At 44.5% G+C, this 25,774-nt stretch overlaps 1 protein-coding gene across 1 annotated transcript in view; it reads right to left on the bottom strand.

Annotated features, from left to right (window-relative positions):
* Positions 1-15,167, bottom strand: part of LOC137437052 (histone acetyltransferase KAT2A) — a 30,427-nt gene extending 15,260 nt beyond the window's left edge. Inside the window, 4 exon segments of the mRNA XM_078786647.1 lie at positions 2,828-2,917; positions 3,077-3,222; positions 8,706-8,835; positions 14,949-15,167. Of these exon segments, the coding sequence (XP_078642773.1) occupies positions 2,828-2,917; positions 3,077-3,222; positions 8,706-8,835; positions 14,949-15,134 (552 nt within the window). The 5' untranslated portion in view covers positions 15,135-15,167.
* Positions 15,168-25,774: the final 10,607 nt, after the last annotated feature.

The following is a 25,774-nucleotide window of genomic DNA, read 5'->3' as shown; positions in this document are numbered from 1 at the left end:
TCTCCTGGAAGAGGATTGACTCAGGTACTAGCCCTGGTCGAAGTACGAAAGCAACACCTGCCGAAAAGGAAGACAGGTTGCTAAAAAAGCACTGTCCCCCAAAAACGCGACACCAATCATATTCTACGTTTTGGGTGATGTGCGTTTCCTGCAATAAAAGTACATCGACATTTTTGCGCCGAAACAAACTTTGCACTTGAGTTTGGCGGTTTGGGTTTGCACCTCCACCGTTAATGTTCAAGGTGCCAAAGGTAATTTGCTTCATTCTTTATCAAAAGGCTTGATTGGGTGTTGCGAAATCTCAAGACCGGCTTTTGTAATAATTTTCCTGAGTCGGTGAAATTGTGACCTTGTTAGTGGAAATTCTTTGCCCTTTCTTGTTATTTCCTTTGCTAATTGAATAAATGAACCTAAATCAGGAAATGTATCCCTGATAACTACATGTCGCTGTCTATAGGTTTCATTCAGAAAGGAGAGTACGAGTTGAGGAGATATCATTGGCTGACTCAATTGAGACTGAGACAACTCGGGCACCTCGTTATCCTCATCAGATTCCGACAAGTCTGACAAGGTCCCTCCAGGATCGAGGATGTCGGCTTCCGTGGTCACTATGGGAATTGTCAGTATCTCTGGGGATTCGCTGGAGAGCTCCACTGTGCGATCCACTATGCCATGGTGATATTTGTGCTCGTCAGAAGTTGAAAACTCGGTTTCATCCTCTTGTGGAGCACAATCTACCGAATCAATGAGTGACTCGGTAACACAGTTTTGAATCTGCATCGGTAGAGCAGCACTGTAGAGGGATGAGTCAGTCACTGTCTGCTCGTTCACAGTGACTGATGTCAATGATCGTAATGGTTCGTTCGAGGGTTTATCAACGTATTCAGCGTTGCAACTTATTTCACCCATACAGCAATTTGCGTCCACAGAGTTGGTACACAAACTTTCAGACATATTATCCTCAATTGCAGCACCCGATTCACCATCCTTTTTTCCAAACCCGATGGAAGCATGAGGAACACATTGAGGTGTGTGTTAAGCTACACTGGCCTTCTCCAATACCACCTTTTTTGGATTACTGGTAGAAAAATTATCAACCGACACCCTTCGTTTTTTAGAACCAATAATAGGGTCCTCCTCCATTCCTTCACTACATGAGGGAATCGCAGCAAAGGTTGTGCGAGTTGGGGTCGCTTCGGTTTCTGTAACAGGAAGTGAAGTGCGATCGTTTTCAAGACTCGGGATATGCGCATCGATGCTGCTATTGTTCGTCTCACTGCAGGAGGGAACAGCAGGAACCGGTAAACTCACAGGATTAACTCCAGTCGGTTTAATAGGAACACGAGTATTATCATTTTTACAATCGGTGTATGCGTGGCCATTTTCCCCACACTTTGAACACGAAACCTTGGGACAAAAACGTTTAACGTGACCAAAGGCTCCACAGTGAAAGCACGTTAGTGAGGCTGACGAGGCGTACATTCGATACTCCCGATCGTCGGATTTTACTTTAAATGAAATGTTTAACCCTGTATCATCACCACGATCGGGAAGTACCATGTAAACTTGGCGACGGAAACTCATAACGTGTTTTATCCTCTCGTCTCGGCTCTTCAGAGGGATCATGGACATTCTCGACACAGCTGTTCCATAACGAGAAAGGACTGACATTAGTTTGTCGTTTGATATAAATGGTGGTACGTTTGATACAACGATTTTCATCGCTGGAGTATCCATGGGGGACGCTAACATAAAAACACCACCTTCTGTGGTTAAACCTGCACTCACGACGTCGTGAACAAAGTTTTCTTCGGACACGAAAATAACAACTTTTTGATTCATTCGTGAGGCAGCTCGGACATGCTCGCACCCGATTATTTTCCCCACTGCGAGTACCACATCCTCAGCGAGGACTCCTTCTGGTGGAACACACACAAATGCATGCTTCCTCGTTAGGCTATCGAACGCCTCGAACCGAGAGCGTGCATTCGCCATACCAGCGAATTTAACACCCCCCACTTGTCCGAACCGGACAAGAAGGCATCAAACCTAAATAATCGAACTAAAGTAAGTAATAAACGTGCATTATAAGCACAAAAATGGCTTACAAAACGCCGTCAAAGCCAGTAGGCTGCACCCAAAATGGGCCCGCTCTCAATCCTCTCTCTCTCGAAGACAAAGGTGTAGAACGGACAAAATGCCAAAGTGCACAGGATGGGAAGGAGAGGGAGGGGGGAGGGGGGGGGCAGGGGAGGGCAGGAGAGGAGGAAATGTCACAACGGACTCACTACAACACAGAGCAGTTGCTCACAGCCGCCATGACGCCACGCCCAACACGAATGGCCTGCAGGGGGCGAGAGAGAGAGAGATAGCGAGAGAGAGAGATAGAGAGAGATAGAGAGAGATAGGGAGAGATAGGGAGAGATAGGGAGAGATAGAGAGAGATAGAGAGAGATAGAGAGAGATAGAGAGAGATAGAGAGAGATAGAGAGAGATAGAGAGAGATAGAGAGAGAGAGAGAGAGAAAGAGAGAGAGAGAGAGAGGAGAGAGAGAGAGACCTATCGGCAACATACACATGCATTGACTTTCAGGTCTCTTGCATATAATTTATCCAATAGATATTTATCCAATAGATAGAGAGATAGAGAGAGAGATAGAGAGAGAGAGATAGAGAGAGAGAGATAGAGAGAGAGATAGAGAGAGAGATAGAGATAGAGATAGAGATAGAGAGACCTATAGGCAACATACACATGCATTGACTTTCAGGTCTCTTGCATATAATTTATCCAACACTCCCTTTTTCCCATCTCTCCTTCCTAAAGGCACCTTCTCAATGCTGGGTTTCTCAAATGGCGGACTACCCAATGGACCTTCCACCATGGGCTTGCTCATCTGCAAGATGCATTTCCGCAGGAGCTACAAGGAGAAGAAATTACTATCAGCTACACAAATATGGTTTACCGTGAAGTTCACATGCACATTTGCAACTCCGTTGTTTCACACAAACACGGGGATTATAAGGAATGCCAATGCCATGCTGTCACACCATTTATCAGGATGTCACTTCACTCATACCTTAAACAGGTAGAAGAAGACTTGTTTAGTGTCTGCATCTTCCTCCTTGGTGACACAAATGAACAAATTCTCAACATCAACTACGATGCCAAGCAGCTGACTCATCGCCTCCTCAGACACATTCTCCAAGTGAGAAACGTGATCCGCTGAACATAGAGGGACAATTATTAACACATGCTCAGCGATATCATCACTCTCAAAGTCTCATTCAGCTACATTTCCACCTGCATGTTGCACCAACGGATCCAGGAAACCGAACGGCGAAGTTGCAGTCTCCAACACAATAACAGTCCGTTACAACTCCACCATTATCATTTTTAATACCATCATATTCATGGTTTGTTCCACACTTCAAAAGGAATATCTAGTACTGGATCAATCAAATGCGGGGATATGTATTTTTTTTTTTAATTGTGTGGGACACATTTGGGAGCTGGCTGTTTTAATGAGAGACCAAAGGCTTATTAGCTCACCTGGAACGAAGTTCAGGGGAGCTTATGCGATGGCACGTTGTCCAGCCGTCAGTCCGTCAGTCTGTCCATCTGTCAGTCCTTCCGTAAACACTTGAAACTTCTCCTCCGAAACCGCTAATGGGATTGGGACCATATTTGGCACAAATGATATTTGTTGTGTTGTGACTAAAGTTTGTTCATGGCATTACAAAAGAAAATCGGGGTCTAAAGGGGTCTCCCGGGGATCAAAGTGGATCCAGGTTTGACCCCCCAAAATAGGAATTTGCTTTTTCCTCTGAAACTACACACACTATTTCTATGAAACTTGACCACAACCTTCATCACCCGTGATGTACCGAAGTTTGATCAAGGCATTAGAAAAATTGGGATCTGAGGAGGTGTATGGTATGGGGAGGGCCCCCCAAAATAGGTGTTTTTTTTCTTTGTTTGTTTAAAGTCTTATGATTATGTTAGTATGATTCTACATGCTGCCCTGTCTTATAGCAACCATTGAAATTGGTTTAAAATACCTTTAGTCAGTGTAGTATACCGTCTATTCTTCCAGGTGAACGCCAGGGGTATTGTCCCTATGTTTTTTCTTCACTGACTGTTGTGGAGTTAATATTCCACTCTTGCCTCACTCTTGACAACTCGCATTTGGAAAGCGTGGACAGTATGCCAAACACTCTTGAAGTTGATTGAAAGGAGGCTTTCATTTTACAGTGAACCAAACGAGGGTGGTTTTGTTTTTATGGACACATGTGGACAGGCAATTTATGTCATTATATTTATGTCGAACACCTGTGTTCCCTTACCTTGTATGAATCCGGTATTTTGGTGCAATTAATGGGATCTGTTCCATTTATTTATAGCTTCTTGTCTATCTTCATCTCCTTTATTATCTATCTTCTTCTTCTTCGATATATATATACAGTCACGTGAAAAAGTAAGTACACCCCATGTAAAGTTTTGACTTTTTCAACACATTTCAACATACAGCTATTTGATCTTCATTTCAACAATATTGATAGATAAAGGTGATATAATATAACAAATATCATGAAACATTTACATTTTGTAGTCTATTGTAAAATTTAAATAAACATTAATGCAAATTTCGCATGTGGGAAAAAGTAAGTACACCCCTACATTTATCACAACTTCAAATACCTAAAATTAGAATCAGGTGCACCAGCTCAGGTGCAAATGATTAGAACATCGTTGGAGCGGATCTTGGTGGAACCTGTCTTATTTAAACCTCAGACATTTAGTTTGGTTTGCTCTTTGTTGTTGAAGTGTGTGGCGTCACCATGCCGAGATCAAAAGAGCTTTCTGAGGCCTTCAGAAAGAAGGTTATAGATGCCTACGAGTCTGGGAAGGGATTTAAAAAGATCTCCAAACAATTTGAAATCAATCATTCGACTGTCCGGAAGATCATCTACAAGTGGAGAAGATTCCAAACAACTGCCAACTTGTTCAGGCCAGGCCGCCCCAGCAAGTTAAGCCCAAGAGCAGACCGCAAGATGCTGAAAGAAGTCTCTAATAACCCCAGAATGTCATCACCGGACCTGCAGGTAGCTCTTGCCACTGTTGATGTCAAAGTGCACGAGTCTACCATTAGAAAGAGGCTGCACAAATTTGATCGACTTGGGAGGTGTGCCAGGAGGAAACCTTTGCTGTCCAGAAAGAACATCGGGGAAAGGCTAAAGTTTGCCAATGAACACCTCGGCAAAGACCAGCACTTCTGGAGCAATGTGCTCTGGACAGATGAGTCAAAGGTAGAGCTATTTGGCCACAGTACCAGAAGACATGTTTGGCGAAAACCAAAGACAGCATTTGACCACAAGAACCTGATACCAAATGTAAAGCATGGTGGTGGAAATATTATGGTTTGGGGCAGCTTTGCTGCATCAGAGCCTGGGCAGCTCACCATCATAGAATCCACTATGAATTCTTCATTGTACCAGAGGGTGCTTGAGGATAATGTGAGGACATCTGTTGGAATGTTGAAGCTCAACCGAAGGTGGATCTTGCAACATGACAATGACCCTAAACATACCAGTAAATCCACCAAGGAATGGCTGAAAAGCAAGAAATGGAGGGTTCTGGAATGGCCGTCAAAGCCCAGATCTAAATCCCATCGAGACATTGTGGGTGGATTTGAAACGAGCTGTGCATGCAAGAAACCCCTCAACGATCGCACAGCTGAAAGTGGGCAAAAATTTCTCCCAGTCGATGTCAGAGAGTGGTAGACAGTTATAAGAAACGCCTACTTGAGGTTGTTTCTGCCAAAGGGGGCAATACCACCTATTGGAGCCAAGGGTGTACTTACTTTTTCCACATGCGAAATTTGCATTTATGTTTATTTAAATTATACAATTGACTACAAAATGTAAATGTTTCATGATATTTGTTATATTATATCACCTTTATCTATCAATATTGTTGAAATGAAGATCAAATAGCTGTATGTTGAAATATGTTGAAAAAGTCAAAACTTTACATGGGGTGTACTTACTTTTTCACGTGACTGTATATATATATCAAAGAAAGTTTTTGTTTGTTTGTTTGTTTGTCTGCATGCGCTAATCTCCTGAATGGTGAAAGATAGGAGGAAACCTCTGAAACAAAAAATGACGGGACGGGCCCCGGGAAGGTTATAGGCTAGGTGGTGAGGCCGGTCGAGGCCGCATCGGCCGGGCTGGGCCCATTTCGCAATTAAAAGCTGAGCTGAATTATCGTAGTCAATCTTCTACGGCTGCGAGTAAAAGCTGAGTTATAGTAGCAAGACCTATGTACAGAAGATTAAATTCATTCAAAAAGAACCCAGGCAACGCTAGGTGCATTCAGCTTGTTTTTAATAAATCATTATTATTTGTAAGAACGTCTTCCCATACGTTCAGAACAACTGCCAAATTTGGTTTGTAATTGAGTGACCCTTGGGGGAAATAATACCATTTAATGCATACAGTATAAATTCAGAGATTGTTAGGTCATTCGTGAGGGCCAAAGACTCTTGGCACGATGGCTGACGTTAGTCGACTCGTCAACGCGACAGTACTTTAATTTTCTCAAATAATATGAGATAATCCTTCACATTGCTTGATATATTGAACCTGGAAATGTGCAAAAATAGAAAAAAAAGGATTTGAAAAACACAAAAAAACCAAGAAAGACATTATTAATCAAGAGGACCAGTCAAGTGCAGTCATTTCCATTTTTGTGCCGCAGCACCTTCTTTTGTGTCCACCAATGTGCCTACCTCGTTTTGGGGCAGAGGGGAGGGAGGAGTGGTGGGGGAAAGAGGTTCGTATTCGTATTCAACATCATGTTGTGAACAAAAGTCTTTGATAATTTTTTTACTGTGGCTTTGGAATCAGTCATAGGAAGCTCTTTGGATTGAATATTTGTGTTTATTCAACTGGTTTAGCCATTCTACGGAACTATAGTCTGTGCCATGTTTTGAATGTAATACACTGCTTTGCTGCAGATTTTATATCTGATTTGTCACAAGTTCTGATGTGTCTTACTGCATGTTTTTTTACTTGCAAAAATCAAAGATTTTTCAAGTATATTGGTTGGTCTTGTGCGCTATTCTGTCTGTGTTGTTTGTCTGTCCGTTGTTTGTCTGTCCGTTGTTTGTCTGTCCGTTGTTTGTCTGTCCGTTGTTTGTCTGTCCGTTGTTTGTCTGTCCGTTGTTTGTCTGTCCGTTGTTTGTCTGTCCGTTGTTTGTCTGTCTGTATGTCAGTCGCCTGCAGGTCACAATTTTCATAAATGTTCACATCTTTTCATACGTCCCCTCATGGAATACTCTTGCCACGTTTGGGCTGGAGCACCAGCTTGCCACTTATCTTTACTTGATAGGCTCCAGAAACGCATAGTCAGCCCAGTTGGTGCAGAGATGGGTTGAACTCTTCAACCACTCTCTCACCATAGGTCAGTTGCCACTCTTGGTTTGTTCTACAGATATTTTCATGTCAAATGTTCTGCTGGACTTTCTAACTTGGTTCCTCCCATACGAGTGTTTGGACACAAGACTCGGTTTGCCATTTCTGCACACCCATGTACACTATAGCTGATCCAAAGCACGAAAAGCCATGCAGATAGTTTTATTCCTTGTGCTGTCTCGCTCTGGAATTCACTCCGTGTAACATGCTTTCCCATTATCCTATGATCTATTCAGCTTCAAGAGGAATGTCAATTCCTACTTCCTACATGTTTGAGGATTCATCACATTTTACCTGACTTCTGCTACTTCCTGTGTCTTGGATGTTTTCTGGCTATTTTTTCTTTATTTCTTTATTTTTATTTTGCTTTATCCTTATCTTTTTCTAAGCTTATATTAGCCCCTTACCTAGAGTGGCTTTATGCCTTGTTTGGGGCAATTTCCATAAATTAAAAACTAGAGGTTCCAGGGAACCTGAACTCAACTGGTCTATATCAATATGGTTAGAATATGCAGAATAGAACCACAAACTATATAGTTTATATGTGCTAAAGAGGTACAGTAATGTTGAAGGTATCTCATGTTTAAACAGGAAACTAGAACAAATTGAGTTTAAGTGGCAAAAGGCACAAGTTTCATCAAATTTAATCAGTATTTGTGACTTTTAGAGCTTGGACGTCGTCCAAACTGATGTTTATGGGTCAAGTCATGTCATAGGTCACGACGAGGTAATTTTTCGGACATCGTCAAAACCCGTAATATATGTGTCGAGGTTTGTTACATACTGTCTACACACCAAGTTTCAGCCTTCTAGCTACATTAGGAAGTACCAGATTGACAAAAATTAATTTTTCAATATGGCCGCCCTGCCACGCCCATTTTTGGGCGTGCAACGCCCAAATGCAATCCCAAACTAGTTTATGTCTTAAAGATGCTGCATAAGAAGTTCCATCAAATTTAATCAATATTTGTGACTTTTAGAGCGTAGACGTCGAATTGTTTACAGACGACATACAGACAGATGACAGACGGATGATGGACACTAGGTGTCGACAAAAACTCAGCTGGACATAGTCTAGTTGAGTTAAAAACAAAAAAACCTTCACCGTTAAGCCAACACCAGGCCAGCAAAATGTCAATTTAACTATTACTTCAAATTATAAATCTCAAAAGGGGCCCATTTCAGGTTAAACTGGTAAATGCAACGAAAGCCATCAGATGAGGTACACACCCAGGAAGTGGTTACAACTTCTGCAGGGGTCTGTGAGAGATGACACACTTTGCTGCACATCAACTGCAGACAGGTTTGACACCTGGTTCGGGTTCTTCCAGCCATTGCATGTACATGAATCATCATCAGCCTGAAGTGGGAATAATTAAGGATGAAATGGTATAACAGACAACTAAGGTCATATGTCATTATAAACTCAAATGGTTCAAAGGGTTTAATACAAATCACAGATTTTATTATGCACCAATAACAGCAGTGAATACAGTAACAACAAGGAAGAGCAATCAAAGATTGCAGACCCTCACCAGGACATGTTTTAGTGGGTTTTAAAGCTTGTGTGCTAAAACAAATATGGCGGCCGAACCACGTGACAAATTACGTCATAATTCTTTTTTTTTCTCCACCAATTTATCCCGACATGGCACTCAAGAAATTTCATCTTGATCGGATGAAGTTTTGTACTTGTCGAATTATGATATAATGGAGGCACCTATGACATCATTAACATATGTTATTCCCCATGGAGAGTTCTTTACAATGAGACATGTCTCAATTTTTTCTATGCAGCGCTTTCGGAGATATAGATGTGCAATTTCTTTAGATTTTTCCAAGATGGGGTCCTTACCACGTGACTTATGACGTCATAATTATAATTTACAAAATTCTACAGGAGGAGGTGCACCTATGGTGAAAATTTCCTGTCAATCGGACCAACTGTTGCAGAGAAAAATCATATTTATTCTGTGTGGACAAACATGAAAAATCACTCATAGAGCAACACTTGGCAAAAGAGAACAAAAGAGAATGGCACTCGGTAGACGGGTAGAACATCCTTTTGACCTCACAAATAATTGGTGGTTGAATTCTGTGACCTGATATGCAAATAGTCTTCAAATTAAGTTAATCGGATGAAAATTGACAACGTTAGAAATTTGGCCTATGTTGAACTTTTGACCTCAAAAATATATAGGATTTTGTCGGACCACGAACTGTACCATTTGGTGAAGTTTCCTGAAGATCGGTTTAAAATTGTGACCTGTAGGCAAGTTTAAGTGAGCGGACAGACAAACACACACACAAACAGAAACAAACCGGAGTGATCAACATACTTGTCCCAAAATTTTTTTTTTCCCCCCAAGTAACAAACGGGGTCAAATGCAATACCCTCTACTCTGACATGGGTAATTAAAGGTTGTATTAACAAAAGTTCGTATGCTCACCACCATTGATGCAATCTTTTACACCACCTTATTTAACATGTTAAATTAGTTATTTGTGCCTGTTGTTTGTCCTTTATGACATCCTTAAAAACAGTAAGTTTCCTGTTTGGAATGATTTTCAATTTTGTTTGACTTGTCTGACAATTTTGTCAGACAGGCAGACAGAGTAAAAAAAATTATCTCGCTCCTCTGCGCATGTGTGATCGGGACGAATTCAGAGCCAATGTATGTTAAACTGCAGGTCTGTTTTCTGATTCAGGTTGCAATTCGTGTTTTAAATATAACATTCAATTAAAGTCAACTTGTTCCTCGATCATAAACTGACGTTTGTGGATGGACATACGGACAGAAGTGAACAAATTGCTTAACCCCGTTTTTCGCTTGGTGTGTGCAGGGTAACTAGAACGGCACTCAGTAGAGCGCATACCTCCACCAGGCTGAACAGTTTACGTTTTGTATCCCACTCATAGGCTGGATCTGGATCCAGGTGCAAATCTAAATCTAATTGGCTTGTTCTTGTAACCAAACCAAATCATCCACCTAGTTTTGGACTGATTATGACAAAACTTTTTGAAATTTCATGCTATACGGTGTATCATTTTTGGCTCCATCTCTTAATTATGAAGAATCATAAAATATATATGTAGTATCTGGATCAGGACTCAGATCTTAACCAAACTTTAATCCATTGAGTTTCATGTGAACCTGTCCATAACTGTTTGAGATATCCTGCTCACAGACAAGACAGGGGTGAAAGCATAAACCTCCGTTCACCTACCCCCCACAAACGTGGTGAAAGAATACCGTAGGAAAGATAGCACTGTATAAATGTAGCATGGACTGTGGACGCATAGGAAAATATTGATGTACTTAAGTAGGGAAACTGTAACTTAAGGTCATTTAAATGTTCGTCACACGGGGGTGAAGCAGTGCTAATTAGTAGTAGGGACGAAGGATAATTTCCCCCAGTGCATGCTTTCCCTCTGTAATCTTTCCCATTTACGTTTTCTGACAAGGCCGGCCATGAAAGCCACCGTTAAACCATAACAACCATCCACTGCAAGCAAACAGGTTTCCGCACACTACGGCCCGCCCCCTAATGGACCGAACAGGCGAAAGCCCCGCCCACGGGTGGCGGAGAATAAGGGGGCAGTCAAGAAAGCCGGCAGGCCACGCCCTGAGGGACGTGATTGGACCAAGAACGTGGGTGGGGAAAACTGGGAAGGAAACAGCCCGATTGGCTGACCAGAGAAAATAAGAAGAGTGCGCTTTGTTGGTCACAGACTCGGAGATCAGATCATGCACGCTGGCCATTTTGGTTGTGTTGGTGTGCTTTTGTGGAGAGCTGGTGCAACAATTGCAAAGGAGGTTTTGGTGACTGCTGGGTTTGTGGGGGAGCTGCGGCCGCATTGTGCTTGTCAGGCTAAGGAATCGAAAGGAGGCCGTCTTGACTTCCTGCCTCATGCTTGGCGTTTTCGATGCACGGTGCCGCCATTTTTGGACGCTTCGACGCGCGGGCCTTTCTTCGGCCGTCGGCAGTCCCAAAAGAACTCATTGGACGAGCTATGTGCCGGCAGTAAAAAAAAAAAAGGACATTTTATTTTATTTTATCTTTCCCGTGTGTGGCCATCTTTGAGTCAGTCTGTGTAAGGTACCTATGTAGGAATTAGTTTTTACCTCAGGTTTATTTCGACTGTTTCACCCCTTGCTTTATTTTTTATTAAATCCTTATTGTTGTATTTTCATTGTCTTGTTTGCATGGCGTTAGGTTTGGGAATAAACCCGTGTCTTTTCGACAAGATAAACGTCTCGCATCCTTTCATCCCGCGCATGTAAAATAACCGCAATATATTCAGCTGCTCGCCTCGGGAGTAAAAACTGTTCCCAGATATTCATCCAAGGCTGGTCTTAACTAGCTATGGACGGGGCAATATGTACAAGGTATTTTAATAAAACATGAAATAAACTCAATACATACAACACAAACAGAACAAAGGGAATCGAGATCGATATATAAATCTCAGACTTATTTTCGCAAGTCTAAAGTTTCCAAGTCTTTTCTGAACATGGAGTCTATGAGCAGAACAAATGGTAGGTAATGTTGAGGAGCAGATTGAAAAGGTGCAATGTCACTGTTCTGTGGCGCAGACCATCGATAACAGTTCAAAGGCTTCCATTTGAGCTGCTCCGCTGCGGGGACATTCACACAGGCTGGGGAAACGGATGATACCAAATCACAACTCCATTCCAGCGGCTCACGAGTCCTGAGGAACTTCAAGATGCAGGACCAACACCGGCACGTCCCCAAACTCCGCCGGTCGCCTCTTGGTTCCTGGGCCACGTCTCGGGTTTTCCACCAGTGTGACACGTACTCTGGGTCCCTCATCTTTCAACTTTACCACCACCAACTCTACTCTGAGCTCCAACTCCTTTTATATATACTAGGGCATGCCCGTACTATATATATATCTAAAAGTATATCCCCCCCCCCCCTCTATTTACATGCAATGGTTTGGTCCAAAGCTAACGGCTTGCGAGTACGGTGACAATCCCCCCCCTCTATTTACATGAAATGGTTTGGTCCAAAGCTAACGGCTAGCGGAGTTTGGTAAAGAAATCGCCATAGCGTGCACAAATGCGCAGGAAAGCGAAAGAATCGCAAATTAGTTTTAATTAGTTTTAAAACATAGTTTAACGCCAACATAGCGGCAACATAGTTTGCCAACGTGAAATAAATGAATACGCTCTCAAATGTGCCAAAAAAAAAAAAAAACGCTACCCGTACGCTCTACCCCGCCCGTACGCCCGTAAACAAAAAAAACAACGCTCTTCGCTTCCGCCCTTCGCTCTGACTGAATTGGGAGAAATAATGCGCATAAGAAATCGAGAAATTATTATTTTCTCCGGAAGAAATCGAATTACGTACCGTAATGGCGCACGCGCTGGGCTCAGCATCAGCTCGCTCTCACATCGGCCACGCCTACGCAATAACGCGTTCTGTGATTGGATGCCGGAAGTGCAGTCCTCACTGTCCGGAAGGTCGTATATCGCAGTTACGATGAATCGCAAATTAGTTTTTATTAGTTTTAAAACATAGTTTAACGGCAACATAGTTTGCAAACGTGAAATAAATGAATACGCTCTCAAATGTGCCATCCGAGGCAGAGTGTGTCCGCCACGTTCGGCACACGCGATAGCTCGCTGCTCTCTGATTGGTTGAATCGTTTTTTGGACATAGCTCGGTAAGTAATTGTCCGATTAATATGAAACCTTGAAAAGGCACATCCTCGGGTCCCCAGCAATATACCTGGCAAGTTTCAAGTATATCGGACCGGTAGTTGTCGAGAAACAGCGGTCACAGACATACAAACAAACAAACAAACGTACAAACAAACATACACACAGAGATTAGTGGAATTATAGATAGATACTGTATGTAAAAATTTGACCGAAACAATAATGGGAAGATGAGTCTGCTTGTACACAACAACTTAGATCTGACTACATATTTTCAGTCCATGACATATTTCTCCTCCTAACGGTCCCATAGAGTTTGTGAAAATAAACAGAACACCAGACAAAGACAGTACTCACACTATTTTGTTAAAGCATTTTGAACAGACCAAAGTCTCCTGGAGATAATACAGCATATTCCCCATGGTGATGCACCCCGAGCTCACAGATCAGTAACAATATCAGCATTCAAGCATGATAATCCAATACATCGTCAAATATAATCCAACAAAATATAATGTAGAATCGATCAGGATCCAGGGATCAAAGAAGGGAGGACACTTATCGCTACACTAGCTTGGATTTGTAACAATTCAACCTTTTAAACGGAATATTCACCATCTTCGTGTTGTTTTCCTATGTCAGGTCATGAACGACCTCACTTGTATGATAAAGAGCAACCCTTTGCATGCAACAACGACGACAATTGATGCACTCAGCTGCTCACTTGGTCGTGATTTCAAACTGACTGTGACTGTGCACATGCATGAAGGCTCTGTGACTCTGCACATGCCCGAAAGCTCTGTGACTGCACATGCATGAAGGCTCTGTGACCATGCACATGCACGGAGGCTCTGTGACCACGCACATGCACGGAGGCTCTGTGACTATGCACATTCACAGAGGCTCTGCGACTGCGCACATGTACAGAGTCTCTGTGACTGTGCACATGCATGAAGGCTCTGTGACTGTGCACATGCATGAAGGCTCTGTGACTATGCACATGCACGGAGGCTCTGTGACCACGCACATGCACAGAGGCTCTGTGACTGCACACATGCACAAAGGCTCTGTGACTATGCACATTCACAGAGGCTCTGCGACTGCGCACATGTACGGAGTCTCTGTGACTGTGCACATGCATGAAGGCTCTGTGACTGCGCACATGCCCGAAAGCTCTGTGACTGCACATGCATGGAGGCTCTGTGACCACGCACATGCACGGAGGCTCTGTGACCGCACACATGCACAAAGGCTCTGTGACTGCACATTCACAGAGGCTCTGCGACTGCGCACATGTACGGAGTCTGTGACTGCGCACATGCACAGAGTCTCTGTGACTGCGCACATGCACGGAGGCTCTGTGACTGCGCACATGCACGGAGGCTCTGTGACTGCGCACATGCACGGAGGCTCTGTGACTGCGCACATGCACGGAGGCTGTGACTGCGCACATGCACGGAGGCTCTGTGACTGCACACATGCACGGAGACTCTGTGACTGCGCACATGCACGACCACGAGGCTCTGTGACTGCGCACATGCACGGAGTCTCTGTGACTGCGCACATACACGGAGTCGCTGTGACTGCGCACATGCACGGAGGCTCTGTGACTGCGCACATGCACGGAGGCTCTGTGACTGCGCACATGCACAGAGGCTCTGTGACTGCGCACATGCACGGAGGCTCTGTGACTGCGCACATGCACGGAGGCTCTGTGACTGCGCACATGCACAAAGGCTCGACGCATTAAACACAAACGAGACATGGAGGGCACAGGGTCCCGCACCTTACACGCCGAGTAGATTCCCAGCTTTTCGAGCTGTTTACTCCGCGGGTAGGCCCGGACCTGGGCCTTGCGCTGCGCTATCCTCTGCAAGTTCACAGCGCGGTCCATCTCGGGAGGACCAGGACCAGCAGCGGTGGAGGTTTGAGACTGGGACTGGGATTGGGACTGGACGCTCGACTCGGCCATGATGGGTGGGAATGTGGGAAAGTGAGAAATTCGGGGCGTAGAGAGCGGTGACGTTTACGGAAGTTTGAATGAGAGATTATTTAACAACAAATTATAACAACAAATTATAACAACAAAACGAATAGCGTTAAATAAACGATGAGAGGAGGAGAGAGACAGTGGGAATCGGAAGGAGAGACAAATAGTGGGTATCAGACAGGAGAGACAGATACTGGGCATCAGACGAGATACAAATAGTGGGTATCAGACAGGAGAGACAGATCGTGGTTATCAGACAGGAGATACAAATAGTGGGTATCAAACAGGCGGGGCAGAAAGCGGGTATCAGACAGGAGAGACAGATAGTGGGTATCAGACAGGAGATACAAATAGTGGGTATCAAACAGGCGGGGCAGAAAGCGGGTATCAGACAGGAGAGACAGATAGTGGGTATCAGACAGGAGATACAAATAGTGGGTATCAGACAGGAGAGACAGATAGTGGGTATCAGACAGGAGATACAAATAGTGGGTATCAAACAGGCGGGGCAGAAAGCGGGTATCAGACAGGAGAGACAGATAGTGGGTATCAGACAGGAGATACAAATAGTGGGTATCAAACAGGCGGGGCAGAAAGCGGGTATCAGACAGGAGAGACAGATAGTGGGTATCAGACAGGAGATACAAATAGTGGGTATCAGACAGGAGATACAAATAGTGGGTATCAGACAGGAGAGACAGATAGTGGGCATCAGACAGGAGATACAAATAGTGGGTATCAGACAGGAGATACAAATAGTGGGTATCAGACAGGAGAGACAGATAGTGGGCATCAGACAGGAGATACAAATAGTGGGTATCAGACAGGAGAGACAGATAGTGGGTATCAGACAGGAGATACAAATAGTGGGTATCAGACAGGAGATACAGATAGTGGGCATCAGACAGGAGATACAAATAGTGGGTATCAAACAGGCGGGGCAGAAAGTGGGTATCAGACAGGAGAGACAGATAGTGGGTATCAGACAGGAGATACAAATAGTGGGTATCAGACAGGAGATACAAATAGTGGGTATCAGACAAGAGAGACAGATAGTGGGCATCAGACAGGAGATACAAATAGTGGGTATCAGACAGGAGATACAAATAGTGGGCATCAGACAGGAGAGACAGATAGTGGGCATCAGACAGGAGATACAAATAGTGGGTATCAGACAGGAGATACAAATAGTGGGTATCAGACAGGAGAGACAGATAGTGGGCATCAGACAGGAGATACAAATAGTGGGTATCAGACAGGAGATACAAATAGTGGGTATCAGACATGAGATACAAATAGTGGGCATCAGACAGGATAGACAGATAGTGGGCATCAGACAGGAGATACAAATAGTGGGTATCAGACAGGAGAGACAGATAGTGGGTATCAGACAGGAGAGACAGATAGTGGGTATCAGACAGGAGATACAAATAGTGGGCATCAGACAGGAGATACAAATAGTGGGCATCAGACAGGAGAGACAGATAGTGGGCATCAGACAAGAGATACAAATAGTGGGTATCAGACAGGAGATACAAATAGTGGGTATCAGACAGGAGAGACAGATAGTGGGCATCAGCCAGGAGATACAAATAGTGGGTATCAGACAGGAGATACAAATAGTGGGTATCAGACAGGAGATACAAATAGTGGGCATCAGACAGGAGATACAAATAGTGGGTATCAGACAGGAGAGACAGATAGTGGGTATCAGACAGGAGAGACAGATAGTGGGTATCAGACAGGAGAGACAGATAGTGGGCATCAGACAGGAGATACAAATAGTGGGTATCAAACAGGCGGGGCGGAAAGTGGGTATCAGACAGGAGAGACAGATAGTGGGTATCAGACAGAGAGACAGATCGTGGTTATCAGACAGGAGAGACAAATAGTGGGCATCAGACAGGAGAGACAGATAGTGGGCATCAGACAGGAGAGACAGATAGTGGGCATCAGACAGGAGAGACGGATAGTGGGTATCAGACAGGAGAGACAGATAGTGGGTATCAGACAGAGAGACAGATAGTGGTTATCAGACAGGAGAGACAAATAATGGGCATCAGACAGGAGAGACAGATCGTGGGCATCAGACAAGTGAGACAGATAGTGGGCATCAGACAGGAGAGACAGATAGTGGGCATCAAACAGGAGAGACAGATAGTGGGCATCAAACAGGAGAGACAGATAGTGGGCATCAAACAGGAGAGACGGATAGTGGGCATCAAACAGGAGAGACGGATAGTGGGCATCAAACAGGAGAGACGGATAGTGGGCATCAAACAGGAGAGACAGATAGTGGGCATCAGACAGGAGAGACAGATAGTGGGTATCAAACAGGAGAGACAGATAGTGGGCATCAAACAGGAGAGACAGATCGTGGGCATCAAACAGGAGAGACAGATCGTGGGCATCAAACAGGAGAGACGGATAGTGGGTATCAGACAGGAGAGACGGATAGTAGGTATCAGACAGGAGAGACGGATAGTGGGTATCAGACAGGAGAGACAGATAGTGGGTATCAGACAGGAGAGACGGATAGTGGGTATCAGACAGGAGAGACAGATAGTGGGTATCAGACAGGAGAGACGGATAGTGGGTATCAGACAGGATAGACGGATAGTGGGTATCAGACAGGAGAGACAGATAGTGGGTATCAGACAGGAGAGACGGATAGTGGGTATCAGACAGGAGAGACAGATAGTGGGTATCAGACAGAGAGACAGATAGTGGGCATCAAACAGGAGAGACGGATAGTGGGTATCAGACAGGAGAGACAGATAGTGGGTATCAGACAGAGAGACAGATAGTGGGTATCAGACAGGAGAGAAAATAGTGGATATCAGACAGGAGATACAAATAGTGGGCATCAGACAGGAGAGACAGATAGTGGGCGTCAGAGAGGAGAGACGGATAGTTGGTATCAGACAGGAGATACCGATAGTGGGTATCAGACAGGAGAGACAGATAGTGGGGCATCAGACAGGAGAGACGGATAGTATCAGACAGGAGCGACAGGTAGTGGGCATCAGACAGGAGAGACGGATAGTGGACATAAGACAGGAGAGACAGATAGTGGGCATCAGACAGGATAGACAGATAGTGGGCATCAGACAGGATAGACAGATTTTTTTTTTTTTTGTATACAGAATCGAGGCTTGTGAACGAGCTAACATTTATCACACAAAAAAAATCACAGACAAGCAAAGTATATAATAAGGGGAGCGGTAGACAAGATGGGGGAGAGAAGGGGAGGCATACAAACACAACATTTGAGAGCAGGGACATCGGGAGATCTGTGGGAGGGAGAGGGCTTGGGGGGAGGAGGTGTGGGAAGGGGGGGTGGAGGGGTGGGAGAAGTATAAAACACAAGGACACAGCAAGGACTTCCAGGAAAGAAGTTGGTATTTCAAAAAAGTGGATCTGGGGTGAAATTAGCAGGGGTAGAAAAGATCAAGGTGGACATAATAGTGGACATAAGACAGGATAGACAGATAGTGGACATAAGACTGGATAGACAGATAGTGGACATAAGACAGGAGAGATGGATAGTGGGCATCAGACAGGATAGACAGATGGTGGACATGAGACAGGATAGACAGATAGTGGGCATCAAACAGGATAGACAGATAGTGGACATAAGACAGGAGAGACGGATAGTGGGTATCAGACAGGAGAGATGGATAGTGGGCATCAAACAGGAGAGACAGATAGTGGGCATCAGACAGGATAGACAGATAGTGGACATGAGACAGGATAGACAGATAGTGGACATAAGACAGGAGAGACAGATTGTGGACATAAGACAGGATAGACAGATAGTGGGCATCAGACAGGAGAAGCAATTTAGTGGACACTTTAGTTCTTCGCATTTTGCAATTTTCAAGTATGGCCTTGTTCAGTAGTAGGTGGTCCATTGTTCCACAACAACCTCTCTTCCCTCCCATTTGCTCTGCCTCTACACCTCCTTGCTGTGTTCGATGATGGTACATCAATTCTGTAATGATTCCTGTCAGCAGTTTGTGTGTGGTTGGTGGGCAAGTTATTGGCTGGTATTTTTGGGAGGTTAGGTTTTCTCAGTTTTTGGGATGAGAAAGGTGTTCCCTTCTCCGAGCCATTCATGCCTTTTCCTCTTGGATCAGTTCGTTAAATATCCTGGCGTAGTTATTGTGAAGAGCATCAAGTTGTTTTAGCCAGAAATGTAGAATTCCATCTGGGCCTGGGCTCGTGAAGTTTGGCATGTTTTTGAAGTTGTTTTCCAATTTTCTCTTCATCAATGAATCAATGGGGGCATTTCCTCGAGATGTTGCTTCTCCTTTTCCAAGTTTGCGATCCATTCTGCTTCCTTGTGTTCTTTTCGATCTTCAAAAATTCCTTTCCAGGATTTTTCCAGTTTTTCTTTTTCAGGAGAGTTGACACACTCTGCTTTTGTTTCCCCCAATTCACGGTAAAATCTCTCTGGGTTACTTTCAAACATGTGGTTTTGTTTTCTCCTGTTGTTTCCTACGTCATAGTTTTTTTTTAGCTCACCTGGAACGAATGGCGCGTCGTCCGTCAGTCCATCCCTAAACACTTGAAACCTCTTATCTGAAACCGCTGATGGGATTGTGACCAAACTTACCACAAATTATATTTGTTGTGTTGTGACTAAGGTTTATTCACGGCATTAAAAAAATTGGGGTCTGAGGGTGTCTACTGGGGGTCAAAGTGCATCCAGGTTTGACCCCCAAAATAGGAATTTGCTTTTTCCTCTGAAACTACACACACTATTTCGATGAAACTTGACTACAACCTTCATCACCGGTGATGCACGGAAGTTTGTTCACGGCATTTTAAAAAATCTGCCCCTTTGGGGGTCTATAGGGGGCGGGGGTTCCCCCCAAAATAGGTATTTGCTTTTTTGGGGGGAAACCCCCCAAAATAGTTTTTGGGGTGAATTAGCAGGGATAGAAGAGATCAAGGTTTTGGATGGGGGAAGATAAGGGATGGTGGTGAATAGCTGTTTTAAAGACCTGCAGGGAGGAGTGGGATTGAAGAGAGTGGGGGAGTTTGTTCCAGAGGTGGGAGAAAAGAGGAATGAAGGTGAATAGAGACCCGAGATTTTGGCAGTTTAACCATCAGAGGGGTGCAGGCAGATCTTGTGCGACCTGTAGGAATATTACGGGGACAGAGCATAGATAGAGCTGGGGGAGCAAGGCCAGAGAGGAGTCGGTAGAAGACAGAAAGACCACCAACCTGCCTGCGGTGAGTGAGTGAAAGGTCCTTGGAGTTAACTTCATCGCAGGAGATTCCAATGATTCTGAAAGCTTTGGTTTGAACAGCGTGAAGCCGAGCGAGGTGTGAGGCAGGAGCACCAGCCCAGAGGGGAGAACAGTATTCCATTGAGCTGCAGATGAAAGCCTTGTATGTAGTGAGGAGCTCAGGTGTGCCAAGGAAGGACTTCGCACGACGGAGGATGCCCAGTCGGCGACTGGCTTTGGAGGCCAGCTTGGAAATGTGGTTTTCCCAGGAAAGATCATGGCAGATAGTGAGACCCAAAATATTGAGTGACAGAACTTCTTGGAGAGGACTGTTCAGAAAGTAGATGGGAGGGTTGTCCAGTCGGTCTTTTCGGAGAGACGTAGCAATTTAAATGACCGTTTTTTGTCCGTCCGATTTTTGTCCCACCTCACTAAGATTTTTGTCCGTTTATTGTTTTCTATGCGATAAAGTTTTGGTCTTTCTCTGAGTTTTATCAGTGTTATCTCTTCTATTTTGTTGGCTACCTCTTCTTCCAGTGTATGCTGCTCTTCATCATCTTCACCATCCTCCTCTCCATCATTCTGCTGCTCTTCCTTATCTTTCTGCCCATCACCATCTGCCTTTCCCATTATTTTCCCCTTTGTTTGTGCCCGAGTCACCTGGTTTTTGTCTCTGAACCGGTCTTGCCCCTCTTTCATGGGGATACCATCATTCTTTCTTTTTGCCACACTCTTTCTTCGTCGCCTTTGGTCTGGCTCTATGTCGGGGTTTTGTCCCCCGTCTCGTTGCACAGCCAAAACATCTTCTCATGCCATGTCGGCCAAATTCCTGCCATCACTGTCTTCACCTTCAAGCGACCACTTAGCTCTCCTCACTCGAATCTCTCTTGTTGTCTTGTTGCCTTGCCCTAGATGTAATCTATTCTATTCTATCTTTATCTAGATATCTTTTAATTGTTGAAAAGACCTCAAATTTATCAAGGGGACTGTCTCCGCCCTAGTGGCCAGTTTCGTTTTTTTTCAGCTGGTTCCTGAACCGTTCACCCTTACCTTTACTCCCCCATGCCTCATGTATGGAATACATCTTGCATTGGAGAATTATCTCCTTCTCAACACTCCAGGTTTCCGTTTGTAGTTTTCTCCTCTGAAGTATTGTCTGTGATGGTGGTGAGACAGTTAGTACCTCCTCAGCTTCTTACTTTGGTGCATAATCATGTCTCTTCGTAAGGTGCAGTCATTATTTTTTAAAGCACACCGTGTCCAGTATGTGTATGTATGTGTGCATGTGTCCGTTTCCTCCATAATCCCAAAACCATGAAACCTAGCGGCCCCAAACTTTGCATGCATACTTCTCGACCTCCAAGTGATTACATGAATGAAAACTGGGTGTTTTTGAAGATCATTTATGCAAACAGGCTTACCTTTGGTCAGCCTGCATTCAGGTCGCTCAGCTTAGGGTCTTAATTCTGCCATTTTGTCCACTCAACTTAAATACGCCTTTCCTCAGAACAGGTCGGTTTCTGTACAATAAAGCTTCATATCTATGAATGGCGATATAGATGATCTTCATACCTATGAATCGCTGTATTCCTGCTTACATCGCAACACTTATAAACGCTAGTGTCGGTGCCTTTATTTCATTTCCGCAAACCCGGAAAACATTACGGAGAAACAATCTGCTTCTGATAATTCTTCTTCTTTAAACTTCCCCCCACATGCATGTGGTACGACGTGCGGTGCCTTGAGCAATGCCTTGTCGGCTAGAAATTCTGTGCCATTTTATTTCCCCCCTCACAACAAATTAACCAGCAGGATTGACAGGAAAGCTTCCACAGCCGAGCCTGGGTACTCTGTGGGGAAATTTCTGTTATGAAGGCAAAATAATTTGGCGGATTACATAAATTAAAGCAACGATGGAACGAGTGAACTCCAAACACTCATCATCGAATGCCTGATCTTCATAAGTACGAATCGCTAATTGCTTGCCAAGCCAACCATTCCTTATCAGCCATTTCATTGGAGTGCTTAAGCTACTTGGTGAGCGCTCTACAATGTTATTGGTAACAAACAGGGTTACCCCAGCGTTGCTTGGGGGAGGGGAGGCAGTCGGGGGTGGGTAGAGGGACTGAGAAATGGGAGCAAGAGATCCGGCAAAGCGGGGGACAGAAGGGTTTATTTAAAATGGTGAGTTAAGGCGATGCTGGTTTGGGTTTATACAAAATTGTGAGTTGAGGCAATGCCGGTGGATAAATGGGTCTTCCAGGTCTAAATGGTCTCTGTGGTCTTAAAGAGTATTCAGGATATTGAGGGTCTTAAAGGCCTTATCAGGTTCTTAGGGGGGCTTCAGAGGTTTTAAGGGTCTTAAGAGTCCATAGGGTCTTAATGGTGCTGTGGTTGAAAGACGTCATTGAAATGAAAGACGTCATCGGCCGGAGAGACGTCATTAGGGTCTAATCTCCCAAACATGTAAGAAGAAACATGTCTTCTACCGACTCCTCTCCGGCCTTGCTCCCCCAGCTCTCTCTGTGCTCTGTCCCCCAAATATTCCTACAGGTCGCACAAGATCTGCCAGCAACCCTCTGATGGTTAAACTGCCGAAATCTCGGCTCTCTGCTCACCTTCACTCTTTCATTCCTCTTTTCTCCCGCCTCTGGAACAAACTCCCACACTCCCTTCAATCCCACTCCTCCCTCCAGGTCTTTAAAACAGCTGTTCACCACCATCTCTTATCTTCCCCCATCCAAAACCTTGATCTTTTCTACCCCCACTAATTCACCCCAGATCCACCTTGTTTGAAATTCCAACTTCTTTCCTGGAAGTCCTGGCAGTGTCCATATGTTTTATACCTCTCCCACCCCACCTTCCCATGCCCCCACCCCCAAAGCCCTCTCCCTCCCACAGATCGCTCGATGTCTCCATGTCTCTCGGTCCCTGCTCTCAAATGTTGTGTTTGTGTCCTTCCCCCTCTCTCCCCATCTTGTCTACCGCTCCCGATGTTATTTGTTTTATGTGTCGGTTTGTCTTTCTGTGTGATTAATGTTCGCTCTTTCACGAGCCTCGATCTTGTATACAACAAAAAAGAAAAAAGAAAAAAAAAGTCTTCTCTTAAAGCCGTGGTTCTTAACCTGGGTTCGACCGAACCCCAGGGGTTCAGTGAGCCAGTCTCAGGGGTTTGGTGGAGGTCCTCCGAAACGCATTGCAATTTGTTTTTTTTAGTTTTGTATCAATTTTGAATCTATGTGTAATTACGCTTATTATTAATATTATTATTATTTTGCTATGTATGTTACGAACAAATGGAAATGTTATTTGGAATTGTATTCCCATCCCATTCATGGTTTCTCTGGTCTGTGTTTAAGATAAGTTGTTTCACACTGACTGTAGTAAGTTGAATCAATGAGCAACTTGCTAATTATTCTGTTGATTGTGCTTACTTGCTTACTTACTTACTGGAATTTGGACTTTGCAGGTGTTCGGAAATTCCAGTGAATAGCTTCGATTAGCTTGCCGTGTGCCGTGCGTCATTGGTCGCGCCTTACTTTGGAGTTACTGATTAATTGAAAAGTAAGTTGGAAATGTTTGTGGATATGCAGGGCGTGTTCAGAGTTATATTAAAGTCAAAAGTGGATGGTGATTATAAAATATGATTAAATTACTCAGAAAATTAGGTGGAGGTGATATAACTCCTTTGGTCGCAATTCATGACTAACAATTCGCAGTTTTCTTTGTAATATTATAATGGGATTTGAGGTGACAGAGTTGAGTAGACAATAAATCCCGCCATCGTAACTACAAGTTATGTTTTCTTCGTTAAAATTTCTCAGTTTTCAGAGGGGTACTGATTATTGTTACGGATTCGGCCCTAATGATTGTGGTTATGATTATTGTTGTTGGTTCTAAGTATTCTGGTGATTGTGGTTGAAGGGAAAGGGTTATTATAGTTAAAAGATTTAAAAGCGCTCCTGATAAAAATGTGGCCGGAAATCCGGATCGTGACCGGGAAGAGGTGGAGGGAGGAAGAAGAGGCGGTAGGAGATCGTGAACAGACGTTTTTGTTGAAGCTCCGGTCTGAGCGGTCGACGTACAGTGCGAGTGCACTCTGCGTCCTTGAAGGGAAGTTCGGGCGATAAGAGATATCGCCGGAGTGCGGTGGAGCCTGTGTCGTCGGGTATCCTCATTGAGGTTCCGGAGGATCCTTGCCTCAAAGCCCGGGTTCGAGTGAAAGCCGTCCGCCATCTTCACCACGCGAGAAACCTGCAGTGAACTGGTTTTTGTCACGTCGGCTGGGCATTATTCCCCGGTGGTTTGCCAGGGACGGCTGTGCAAGAAAGGGTGCTTGAGAATTATACGGAGGCTCGCGGATTGAACCGCAAACGTGTACGTCGGAGCGCGTCTTTGTGAGGTTCCTTTCCACCACTGTATTGCTGGGTGCTGAACCACGTGACCTCGGGGTCGCCTCGACCGCCTACGCCTCAATTGACTTTGATCGGGCCTTGATTCCCCGATCGTGGGAGCGCATCGACGCCGCCTTGGAGGGGTACAGAGACATTGGGACTTCGCCTTGGAGGGGTACAGAGACATTGGGAAGGTGCCGTGAGTTTGGGGTTAAGAGGCTTGATAAGGTTACCATCGTAAGATTTGATAGTAGGGTTGATTGCCCCCATTGTTGTATGGCTCTTTTTGTGTGATTTATCTATATAATAATAGCGTAAGGACTCGACTTTGTTATCCCTATTACGCCGCACCCAGTGACCCGATGCCCACGGCACTAATGGATTTACGATCTACGAACCGCGCTCTTTGTTTATCATGTACAGACATACTTGAAAAACCTGAATTAGCCGACGTTGGGGCCCAAAAGCATCCGATTAACTGCCGATATGACGCCATCTTATTGGCGTCTGCTAGGTGAGGGCGAAGCAAGCCGTCCGCTGATTGGACAGTCGAAGGCGACAGCAAGCCGTCCACTGAGTGGACAATCCTGAGCATGCATTTGTGCCGGTGTCATCGATCGCGGTGTACGCTAACCTCATCAGGTGGGTTTACCATAATTTCTTCCAACCGCGCTCTTTGTTTATCACGTACAGCCATACTCGAAAAATCTGAATTAGTCGACTTTGGGGCCCAAAAGCATCCGATTAACTGCCGATACGACGCCATCGTATTGGCATCTGCTGGGTGAAGGCGAAGCAAGCCGTCTGGTGCTATGCCGATTCCTATTACGAATCCATTCATTTTTCAAAAGTATATTGTAGCGCTGTCATTTAAGTAGATTGCAATGAATACGTTGTTCATATACGCACTCTTCATTCTCATCTTTCTTCCTAACTCTTACTCGGACAAGCAAAGCCCCTATGCCATCCATAATGGTACACTCTATCCATA

Source organism: Myxine glutinosa, chromosome 1, assembly GCF_964187855.1.
Source record: "Myxine glutinosa chromosome 1, kmMyxGlut1.1, whole genome shotgun sequence".
Lineage (NCBI taxonomy): Eukaryota > Metazoa > Chordata > Myxini > Myxiniformes > Myxinidae > Myxine > Myxine glutinosa.
Note: the sequence above shows the minus strand (reverse complement) of the source record. Positions and strands in the feature narration are given on the sequence as shown.